Source organism: Bombyx mandarina, chromosome 05 (genome assembly GCF_030267445.1).
Source record: "Bombyx mandarina strain Sakado chromosome 05, ASM3026744v2".
NCBI lineage: Eukaryota > Metazoa > Arthropoda > Insecta > Lepidoptera > Bombycidae > Bombyx > Bombyx mandarina.
Genome location: NC_143212.1, coordinates 5074553 through 5086150, shown reverse-complemented (window position 1 = coordinate 5086150; position 11598 = coordinate 5074553). Strand labels below are relative to the sequence as shown.

The 11598-nt window shown below is 46.7% G+C and overlaps 2 protein-coding genes across 3 annotated transcripts; one reads left to right on the top strand and one right to left on the bottom strand.

The window, feature by feature from the left end:
* Positions 1–281: 281 nt before the first annotated feature.
* LOC114241043 (leucine carboxyl methyltransferase 1) lies at positions 282–4135 on the top strand. 2 transcript variants are annotated; one of them, XM_089727565.1, is made up of 4 exons: positions 282–706; positions 1065–1248; positions 1882–2425; positions 3873–4135. In XM_089727565.1, the coding sequence occupies exons 1-4, from the start codon at positions 491–493 to the stop codon at positions 3880–3882; spliced, it is 954 nt and encodes a 317-aa protein (XP_089583691.1). In that variant the 5' UTR covers positions 282–490; the 3' UTR covers positions 3883–4135. The 2 variants fall into 2 exon arrangements, with proteins under 2 accessions (XP_089583691.1, XP_028027560.2); XM_028171759.2 differs by having other exon boundaries at positions 290–706; positions 1882–4135.
* A 1797-nt stretch (positions 4136–5932) lies between these two features.
* On the bottom strand, positions 5933–11174 carry IntS9 (integrator complex subunit 9). The gene is made up of 5 exons (XM_089727564.1): positions 10965–11174; positions 10084–10275; positions 9264–9466; positions 8205–9073; positions 5933–6786 (listed from the first exon to the last, which is right to left on the bottom strand). The coding sequence occupies exons 1-5, from the start codon at positions 10971–10973 to the stop codon at positions 6119–6121; spliced, it is 1941 nt and encodes a 646-aa protein (XP_089583690.1). The 5' UTR covers positions 10974–11174; the 3' UTR covers positions 5933–6118.
* Positions 11175–11598: the final 424 nt, after the last annotated feature.

Sequence of the window (11598 nt, the reverse complement as noted above, 5' to 3'; positions counted from 1 at the left end):
GATGACAAGATTTTATAATAATTATGAAACACTATATAATTATGACTAAGACCTCATGTCGCAAGATGGGTGGGAGCATTCACATTGTGATATCCATAGATTCTGGTATGCACTTAATACCAGGTGGGCTATGAGTTCATCTACACATCTTAGTCATGAAAGATAAAAGTGGAGTGCAAAAGGATAGGAGAATGATACAATTGCTTTACGTCATTTCACTTTATTTAATTGGAATAAAATTAAAGGGATTTCATTCCATTGCCATTCGGTTCAATGAATACAAATTCATAACTTTTCATTTGCTTTTAGTACAATAGACTAAAGGTCTTTTCATCCAAAAATTCGGCTGTATGGGCTATATCTTTTTACACATGCAATTAGAAAAGTCAAACAAAAACACCAAAATTAGATATTTGATAGATAACATTACACATATCTACGAGTATTTGGTGATGAAAAGGCAACTCAATCGTGATAAATAACATAGAGAATGGATAATAGGATATGGTCTGCGGAAGAGGAGGCGATAATCGCGACGAACACGGAGGCTACCGAGTGCAAGCGATGTGCCGTCGAATTAGGCTACTGGAAGGATGATTACATTGGATACTTCGCTAAACATGTTGACCGAAAAGCACCAGAGATCAATCGGGGATACTACGCCAGGGTCAAGGGGGTCGAGATGTTCATACATCAATTCTTGGAGGTTTGTTTAGACACGGAATACCTTACTGTACACCTAGTTATATACAAACGCACATTTTAGAAGCATAATTTAATCATCAATTTAATTTTATTATATGATATTACTATTTGCTCTGTAGTGTTCTCAGTCCACATTAATACCATTACATATTATTAGAGCTTCTGTGTGTGTGGGATAGCTTTTATGCAATCATATTAAATTTTTGACCTGCGTCAAGATAGCTACTGAAAGAAAAAAAACATATCATAAGTAGTTACTATTTCTCATGGATACAAGTAATGCAAGCTGCATAACTGAGTTGGTAGTCCCAATATTGATTGATATGTTGTTCTCAGTAAAAAATGTCTGAAACTTTTAGAGATGTGATACTAAATGCCAGATTATAAATCTTGGCTGTGGATTCGACACTCTTTACTGGAGACTGAAGGACACGACCCAAGCAGTTGGCAATTTTATAGAGTTGGACTTTCCAGCTGTTACTGCAAAGAAGGCTCATATCATCAAGCGCAACAAAGCACTACTGGAAAAGATTTGTAATGAAGGTACATAATCCTTATAAACGTATATGATGTTGTACAATCATTTTGAGAGACACTAATTAAATTTTTTGTTGAAAAGTTAATAATAGCTCTGTAGACTCAATATGAGTGACTTGGCTTGCATATTGATATTGGTTTTTAAAGTATGTATGACTAATCCAGAGTTTTGGTTGGAGATCTTAGAACTTATATTTCAAGATGGGTGGGCATTTACGTTGTAGATGTCTATGGGCTCCAGTAACCACTTAACACCAGGTGGGCTATGAGCTCGTCCACCCATCTAAGCAATAAAGAAAAAAATTATAATAATAATTATGGTACTAAAAATATTTCCTAACTGCACTGATAAGATGATTATGCACTACTTCCTAAAATAGATGTGAAAGTTGTCTATTTTTTTTATTAATATTGAAGCAACATTGTAGAAGTATTGAATAACAAATTTACACTTACTAATCTGACAAAGGTGCTAGGTTACATACAATTGAAATTACTACATCATAACTGATAAAGAATGGCAATATTCATTATGTTCTGCCCACAGGCTACTAATGAGGCACCCATGACAAGTGTTGCGAAATAAAACCACTCCCAAGTTAAAAGAAAACTATATGTATCATTACAATTATTTTCCAGACGGCGAAGTGGTAATTCGCGAGGGCGACTTGCACTCGGACGGTTACCACCTGGTGGGGTGCGACCTGCGCTGCCTCAGCGACGTGAAGCGCAAGCTGAGCGTCGCCGCCGCGGGCGCGCCCACGCTGGTGCTGGCGGAGTGCGTGCTGGTGTACCTGCGCTCCGACGCGGCCGACGCGCTGCTGCGCCACCTGGCGGCCGCCTTCCCGCGCTGCGTGCTGCTCACGTACGAGCAGTGCAGCCTGGACGACAAGTTCGGCGAGGTGATGGCGCGCAACCTGCGGGGCCGCGGCGTGGCGGCGCCGGGTCGCTCGCACGCGCTGGGCCCGGCGGACGGCGCGGCGCGGCTGCAGACGCTGGGCTGGGGGCGCGCGCGCGCGTGGGACATGGTGGCGGTGTGGCGCGCGCTGCCCGACGAGGACCGCGCGCGCGTGGAGCGCCTGGAGATGCTGGACGAGCGCGAGCTGTTGACGCAGCTCAACTCGCACTACGCGCTGGCCGTGGCGACCACCTGCGACCTGTTCGCCGACATGGACCTCAACGCGTGAGAGTTCGATCTCAACACTACATTTTTTTAATTACATTTCTAAGGACCGCGAGCAGTCATTATTCTGCTCTTGTCTAATGTGAACAAATTAAAAAATAAATGTAAGACTTTCGGGACAGTCAAGTGTCACAACAGTTCAGGAGGGGTCGGCTCTGGGGGATCTGATCAGTCACAACTCACAACTCATCAACTTTAACGTGAATTAAAAAATTGGGCTTTACACACTAGCTTATAATTTAATTACTTTATTAATGTCTGTAATGCCCGCGTAATGCAATTTTGTTTAAAGGTGGTGTCGTAGTCGATTGTTTCAGACAATTCCAAAAATGGATTATTACAACTATATAACTGCATTAAAACACGTCACATAATAAATAATATACAAACGGTGTAAGGAGTCTGGAAGCGAAACGACAGAACTATTCATTCATTATGTTCACGTATGTCGAGCGCGCAATGTAGCGCGAGGCAGCGGCTCGTTGTTCGCCTTACATTGCGCGCGACATGAAGCGGGACTTCCGTCTCGGGCACTGCAGCTGCGGACGGCAACGACGATCATGAGATGAAACGGAATTATTTCAAAAAAAATTAAATAACAAAAATTTCTCAGTAAACAAATATTAGACTTTAAAACTGTTTTCAAGACATTCGATCGCCTTTTCAGCCAAAATTAGTAATTTTCACAGTAAACATTAAATATTGAGTAAGTGGACGCGCAGCGGTACCCCGGGGGGCGCCCCCGGCCGGGCACGGGTGTTTGTGCCGAAGATCTCGCATTTATCATTTTATCCACTTTAAACTTTAAATAGCAATTTCAAAAAATAGTAAAAAATAGACTTTCCGATTTAAATAAACACAATATAGGGACTTGAGCTGCCTCCGTTGTATTGTTACAATATTGGGCACCCGTACCTGAACTGTTTCCAGCTGCCAAATGTAACAACTCTGTCTGAAACTATTTAAAGCTAGAAAAGTATTTTTTTATTAATAACCGAATTTAAGATTTGTTACTCTTTGAAATCACGTATTGTTCGAGATTTATCTCCCGCGATGATGCAGGCGCACGGTGAGCAGGAGTCAGGAGGACCAGCTCCGGGGCTTATGAACGAACATACACGCTCACTTCTGCCATGTGCATAGCGGGGCAGAGCGGGGCGGCCACGATGTGTCGCCTTGAATGAACTGATCCTCAAAAACACTAAAATATTTAATAATTAATGTTACCAGAAAGAAAAAAAGTCTATGTAACTAAAAAAGTTCAAGTATGTTTGTAATTGTTCGCAAGTTTCGCGAGCATCACATCATACAGCTATGTAGCCCCCCCCCCCCCGACCCCCCGGCTCCGGCCGCGCCCCGCGTGCTGCGGACGAGTCGTTTGTCAAAATAACTAACCCTAACCACTATGCATTATGCAGTAACTGACAAAAATGTTTTTGTCTGTTAGTTTCGACTGATGCCCGACACGTCCGCGGCGACCGCGCGGGCTCGCCGGCGGACAAAGCCGTTGTAAAGGGTGCCGGGGGTTAACTTGCTTAATAAAATATAGTGATGAAGCTTAAAACAATAATTAAGATCTTAATAATTAGCCCGGCAGCATTAATTAACGTTATATTTGCACGAGGCCGCCCGCGCCCTCTGCGCTCGCGAGCTCATTGTTACATGTATAAGTGTTATTTATAAATAAATAAATGCTGGATTGAAGTAAAATAGCGTTTCATTGAACGAGACTACATTTTTTAACAAATTATACGAACGAAGCCGCGTCCGCTCCACTGTCCCCGGGACACCACACGGACCGCTGCGGTGGGAATAGCCGGGACACTGCCCGGGAATCCCGTCGAGAGACGAGACATGTTGAACTGGTTACTGTGTCGGTGCTGGGCAGTTTGTTTATTGGTAGGGAAGGACGGACTCAACGCCGCGGTAAGTGTTGTTGGCGCAGTAAGTGTTGCCCGCTGGAGGTCTCGCATCACCACAAACCTACGGTAATGAATTAGTTTCGCTCACATAACGAAGACTATGGGCTTTGTAAATGCACCGAGTAAACGCTGAAAAACCTTTCTGTGCGGCCCTTGTGAATGACCCGAGATGCGGCCGGCGTCGCTCTTTTGATTTGTTGCTTACATGGGCGGACGAGGTCACAGCCTACCTGGTGTAAAGTAGTTGCGCAAGTCCATAGACATCTACAACGTAAATGTCGCCACCCACTTTCTCATGTCTCAAGGTGAGTGGCTCTCAGTTTTAACAGAAAACCGTCTTTTTTTTCGGGCCGGGGGCCGAACCTCCTACGAGATCCGCGTGCCTAGGCGGTGCGCTGGGTATGTGGGACTTGACGATCTGCAAGGTGTTGGGAGCAGACCGCGGGACCAAGGAATTTTAGGGCCTTACCGCTCTAAACGACTTGCGCTCTTACACCCGACGTCCGATCTCCGTCCGGGGTCAGAACCCGGTCAGAGTAAGGGTGTTTCCGCGGTCAACACTACAACCAGACACGCGGCGCCACCCCGAGGACGCCCGACCGACGGGTCGTCGAGGCCATAGTCGACGACCAACGACGCCGGTCTCCGCGGTACGGCAGCCCAACCAGGTCGCCCGGGTGATGCTGTTCGTGTTCCGTGATACCCCGCTGGGCCAGAACCAGCCTTTCGAGTCGGAACACGATACACCGCCGACCGGGTTGCACTTCCACCAAGCGGAGATCGCATCGCCACGCGTAATTCGCAGCGAGCGCCTCCGCTTCCAGGTCCCAGGGAGGCGTCCCGGCCAGCACGCACGCCGCCTCGAGTGAGACGGTGCGGTATCCGCGAACCGCCCTGACCGCGCCCTGACCTCAATCGCGCGCTGTGGACGTAGCAACGCCGCAACGTTGTCGCGGGTCAGGGCGTGGCGTAGAGTAATTGTAACATTGCGTATTTATTCAGAGGACATTTACAAATGACATCCCGTGAGACAAGCTAGCTGAATTAAATTATCAAAAATATAAAAGTAAAGGCGTGTTAAAGGCTTTCAGCGGGATATGGGCGACGGGGGTAGAGAGTAGGGGGGGCAGGGAGCACGGTGCGGGGGGCTGCGCGCGGCTGTGGGACCTGTTCAATATTGTTAGTTTAGGGGTTCTCCCGGTCGCAGCGTGTAGCAGCGGCGGCTCGTGACGCGTGCGCGGGCTGCCGGCCGGGCAGGGAGGTCTGACTGACCCGCCGCCGCTGTACTGACACTACTGCATTTCGTCTCATCTGGCTTTATTTAGATTCATTTTATTTTATATAAAACGATTAGCTGTAAATAAATCAACTTCATTCCATTTATATAACAAAAAGTTGCTGACATGGAAGATTTTTAAAAACTACATAATGGCAGTAGCGGCGTCGCAAAAAGCAGATTGTCGCACGAGGAAACGAAAATCTTTATTATTGAGTAAGACATCTCGCTACGCGTGCGGGGGGTACAGAACCCCTGGCGTTGTTCCTATACACATGTCCAAGAGGGTTTCGAAAAAATTAAAAATGATACGTTATAAACACATTTATTTTCCTTTTTACAAATAAAGCTGTGTTGTAAATTTTGATTTTCACATTAAAAATATATTGAGAAAGTTCATAAACGACTTCATAAATGAATATTTAATTTTTTGTTTAAATTTTATCGACGGTTCGATTTGTAGATTGAACACGCGCACGCGGGTGGAGCGCGTCGCTATATGGTGGGCACGGTGAGCGCCAGCGCCTGCCGCAGCGCCAGGCGCAGGTCGGCGCCCGCCTCGCAGAACACGTGCGTGGCGTGCGCGTCCACGTGCACCAGCGTGTCGTGGCGCGGCAGGTGCACGATGCAGCCGTCCGCGCCGCGCTCCACCCGCGCCTCCTCCGCGCCCGCGCGCCGCAGCTCCCGCACCAGCGCCTCCACGTCCGGCGCGCCGCACTCCACGCGCCCGCCCGCCTCCGCGCCCCCCGCCCCGCCCGCGCCCGGCGGCGGCGAGTGCACGTGCAGGCGGCTGTCCCGCAGCGACAGCGCGGCGCGGAGGGGCGCGGCGCGCAGGCCGGCGCGCAGGTCGCGCGGCGCCAGGCGGGCGGCCAGGCTGCCGCTGAGCGTGCCGCGGGCCAGCGTGCGGCGGCCGCCCACGCGCCGCGCCGTGCCGCGCCGCACCACCACGGTGGGCACGTCGGCGGCGATGTGCGGGCGCGCGGCGGCGGCGGCGGGCCCGGGCGCGGCGTACTGCTCGGGCAGGGCGAGCTCGCGCGGCCGCAGCTCGCGCACCAGCTTGTTGGCCTGCGAGTAGTTGAGCGACGTGTCGATGGGACAGTGAAAGGCCTTCATGCTCAGCGGCTGGAAGGGGGCCAGCGCCTCCGTGTACGGGAAGTCCGGTTCTGCAATACGACACTTGCGTACAATAAACAATAAATACAAGAGTAACAAAAAAAATATATTGCGGATTTCGACTGATCGACTCACAGTGGGGCTCTATAGATAGATATTTTTAATAAAATAAATAGAATCGCGTGAAGAGGTCCCGGCCGGGCCCGATTGTGCTACTAATTGATTAAATGCAAATAGAATAGCTTCAGATTCGATATACTTACATTTTAATAAAATGTAGTGTGCCCATATTATTGCAATATTGGATCTACGAAATTTTCGTTTAGTGTACAGGAATTTGGTCATTTTTTGCGGCGAGGCGGAGACTTGCCGCCCGGCTCGTGTCTCTTATCGTTCATTATCTCTCGTTATCATAAACTATTTATTTAAAAACAATTGTGTTTTGCATTCTCTAATGATATTCGATTTCTTAATGGAGGTTTTTGGAGTAGGTTAAAAAGAGAACTAACCGAGCTCAACAGTGTTGGTACAGTAGCGGTTACAGCAGAAAACATTTTAGCGCACACAGGTTCATCGATATCTGATATCTACAGTATATACGTACGAATAGGTACGAAATTTTGCGGTAGGCAGCGGCTTGGCTCTGCCCCTGGCATTGCTGAAGTCCATGGGCGACTGTAACCACTCACCATCAGGTGGGCGGTATGCTCATCTGCCTAAAAGGGCAATAAAAAAAATTGCCGGCTACTTTACAGAAAAATAAAGTCATTTTATTATTTGTCGGAGAAGACAATTATTAACACCATCGTCAGACATCGTAGGGGCGATTAGGGTGATCAAGCTAAGAGAAACATTGAGTACACCAATCACGTTTGTTGTCTTAGAACAATTTAGAAATCTTCTCTTGACGTTAAGTAGTAAACGAAAACGAATGACAGTTCTTAGGACGGAGGCACCGCTCTTCAGGAAGGCTGGTTGGTAAGTGTCGGAAATTGTGCTGCGATGTGTTTAGCTACCAAATTAATGACTGAAAAACTTCCAACCCTCTCCTCCCCTAATAGTCTTGTAGGGGTGTTTTCGTTTGAGGCAACGCCAAGGTGCTAACAGGGCGACGGCTTACGATTATTAAAAAGAATTCATTTTTCATCATAAGTGACAATGCGGTTCAAAATCCCTTCCGTTTTTACACAGAGAAGTACCTTGGTACCTAGACGCGTTGGTCGCGCTGACTATCGTTCAGTTCGCGCGGCGCCCACTTGCTAGGTTTACTAACTCAGCGGTAGATTGAGTACCTTCAGCTTCTTGGGTTGCGATTCCGACCCGGTGGTAGATTCTGCGAAACGCTGCTATTGCTAGGACTAGTGTTAACACATTCTTTCTGGTAGAGCCCGTGTGCTCATTTACTCGTCCTTGACCCGTTGGAATAGTCCCCTAAAATATCTTCGAGCTGGGAGAGCGGGCTGCGTACCTGTGAATATGATGGCGTGCAGCGGGTTGCAGGCCCACAGCTCGACGAGGTGCACGGCGGCGCCGAAGCGCAGGCTGGGGTGTCCGCAGAAGACGACGCAGGGCTGGCGGAAGTCTGCGCTGAAGGAGTCGTCGTGCAGGTCCCGCGCGTGCCGCAGCCGCCCCGCGCGCACCAGCGCCGCGTGCGGGAACGGCTCCTCGGGCAGGTACACGCGCGCCTGCTTGCCCGCCGACACCCACTCCGCCAGGATGTTGCTGTAGGCCAGCGACGCCTCGGCCGCCGGCGACACCACGTACAGCGGCACGTGCGCCAGCCCCGCCGTGTCCAGGTGCGCCGACAGGCACTCCAGCAGGTCGTACAGCACGCCGCTGGGGTACACGGGGCACAGCACGGAGCCGCCGGCGCGCAGCGTGACGGTGGCGTGCACGCACAGGTCGCCCAGCATGTGGTCCGGGTTGTGCGCCGGCGTCTGCGTGAGCGCGGCCAGCACCAGCAGGTCGGCGCCCCGCAGAGCCGCCTGGTTGATGGGGCGCGGGTGCGTGGTGAGCGTGCTGGAGCCGCTCACGTAGGCGACCTTCTCGTGGGCGGAGCGCAGCACCCAGTTGGCGGAGCCCAGACAGAAGCCGGAGCTGACGGCGGTGGCGTCGAGCGCGCCGTACAGGTCGACCCTCTCGTCGTAGCCGACCACGCGGACGCGCGCGAGGGCGCGGGCGACGTGGTGCGGGGCGAGCAGGCGGCGCCACGCGCGGGGCCGCACCACGTCGGCGAGGGGGGCGGGCAGCACGTGCACCGCCTCCTTCCAACGCTTGGCCGAGCCCGACCCCGACCCGCTTGAGCACACCCACTCCGACAGCTCCTCCAGGTAGAACCTCCAAATATATTATCTTTATTACATCTTTCTGCTGCTTCAATCCATGCTGATACTGTACTTTCAATAAGCATATTCTGTTTACAATAATATGGTGTTATTATATACTCTATAACCATATATACAATACAGAAATGTATATTTTTTATCATTATACTTTTGAAGGCATAAAAAGAATAGAGAATGAATACCTTCCTATTTGTAGAGTAGGTTCAGTGGCATACACTTGGCCCTTGAAACCTGTATCTTCTGTTATAAAAGGCAGGGCCAGCATGCAAGTGTAATTTGAGATTAAAATTACATCTAGCTGAGAAAAATCGACTACTTTATCGAGAGGCGGACAAAACTCAGGCATGCTATCCACAAACACTCTGCCGCAACACTCCTTTAGTTCCTGTAATGAGATGGGTTAGTTTAAATATGACCTGATATTGATTCTGTTTTTATTATAAAGAAATATCATTAAATTTAACATGTTACTACTTATTTGACATAGGGTTTTTAATCATAGCATTGGAGTCAGATTTAAATTATGAGTCCCTTTGATTTTTTATATCAGAAATCTGTTGAATGCAGTTTGGAAGGTACGTGTAATGTACCTGAGAGATACAATTGGATAAGTTTAAAAATTATTTTAATGAGGAGTTTTGAGTTTTTTATTCATTTAATGTTTGTATATAAAACAATTAATTGATGAAATGTGTTTTTTTGCTTAAAGACTGTACCTAATGGATTCACCAGAGAATAAGGATTCTGTGAGTATTAAAGCAGCATACTGACTATACCATATTTAGTGGTGGATTCAGTATCCTGTCTGTTTTTGCTGTCATTGCCTCTTGTTTGAAGAATGGAACAACCATCATACAATACAACTGAGAATTCAACTTCATGTTTCAAGGTGGGTGGTGGTAATAATGTTGTCATGACTAGAGACTCCAGTAACCACTTTATACCTAGGTACTGATATAAAAATAATAATAATAAAAAATGTAATAAGCTTAATTTTTATACCCCTTCCAAGAGTGGATCATTGTGATGTGGTGGTGTGTAATTAGGCAGGGATGCGAGTCGAGTGCTAGGCACTGGAGGCAGCGGTAGGAAGTTGAGCACAGAGTGGGATGACAGCCCACAATCCAACATTATGAGGAGCTCTTTGAAAGACAACACAAAGCAAGGCTTCGCTGCATCGTTGCTTAAACAATACTGTAATCAAATCAAACATTGTTTAAGGTAACCACTTGTTATATTATTTATAAGTCAGGGGTCCTTATGGTAATGCTCAATTAAACAGATATGCCAGAATAGTGGAGCCATCCTGGTCTTTTAAAGCCACACCTATTTTTCTGTCCCTATAGTACCTGTATAGCAGCTGTGATCTTAGAGTACACATAGAATGATTTATGACAATTTCAAACCATTCTACTTATTTCTGTTCAGACACAATCATGCATTCCGATTTAACTGGCTAGTCATTGGATCCAAGCAATCAATACTTCAATAGAAGAGCGGGACAAATTCTTAGAGGTATCATTCACCTTGTGGTGCCTTTAGTCTCTAGTATTAGGTTCATATCACAAAAAACTATGAAATAATCACTTAAACAAATTTGTATGTAAAAATTGTGGGGATGTGGGAGACTGCCTCTCTACCCAGGATATCATTACAGTAAAAACGTATGGGCTGTTCTTGTAAAATAATTTACTATATTAATAAACTACTTGCAAATGGAGCACTCCACTGCAATTTGGTTTGTTTTCGCGTCCTGCAGGTTTAATTCTAACACAATCTTCTAATAGTATTCTCATATTATTTTTGTATTTTGTGTTTCAAGTTCAACTTTTACATATTTTTCAAGTGTTTTGAATAAATTAGTGAAGATATTGCATACTTACAAGCTTCATTATTAGTTTATATATTATATTTCGAATTTGCGGACGAATATTGTTTATTAATAAAGTATGTTTATGTATTAGTAACTGCTTTATCAATTTGTCCGGCTTCAAAATTATTTTTGCTTAGGTTTGATGAACCGTTTATTGAGTGTATTGCATAGATAATAACTGTACAACATCATTAATTGAATTAAATGAATATTAGGTACATACTACGTACTTTCAAAATAACTAAACTTATTATATGTATTTATATTAGGGATGTAAACCGGTTCGAAGAAAACCGGAGAAAAACCGGTTTTGAAACATACCGATAAACACCGGTTTTTATTTAAGAATACCGGTTTTTAATTACGTGTTACATTCACAGTTCATACCAGTGCTACCAGATCAAATATACAAGCTACCTAAAAACCGTGTTTCAGACTCAAATTACCGTGCATTACATTGACAAAACAGTACATTACATTATTCCGAACGCCACGGCGGCCGCAGTGAATATAGTGCGAATGTATATTGAGACTGAAGCCGCCATAGGAAACCACACCGAAATTGTTGGCACTTTTTGGATGAGCAATAGTCATTTAAGGCCTTTAAACAAAATAGCATTTAAATACCTATCAGTCCCAGCAAC

Excerpts from the sequence above, each read along its gene's own strand:
- LOC114241043 (XM_089727565.1), top strand. The coding sequence starts at position 491 with ATGGATAATAGGATATGGTCTGCGGAAGAGGAGGCGATAATCGCGACG. Across the intron at positions 707-1,064 it reads TCATACATCAATTCTTGGAG|AGATGTGATACTAAATGCCA; the intron begins GTTTGTTTAGAC and ends TGAAACTTTTAG. Across the intron at positions 1,249-1,881 it reads GGAAAAGATTTGTAATGAAG|ACGGCGAAGTGGTAATTCGC; the intron begins GTACATAATCCT and ends ATTATTTTCCAG.
- IntS9 (XM_089727564.1), bottom strand. Across the intron at positions 9,467-10,083 it reads ATGATCCACTCTTGGAAGGG|GAACTAAAGGAGTGTTGCGG; the intron begins GTATAAAAATTA and ends ATCTCATTACAG. Across the intron at positions 9,074-9,263 it reads CCTACTCTACAAATAGGAAG|GTTCTACCTGGAGGAGCTGT; the intron begins GTATTCATTCTC and ends ATATATTTGGAG.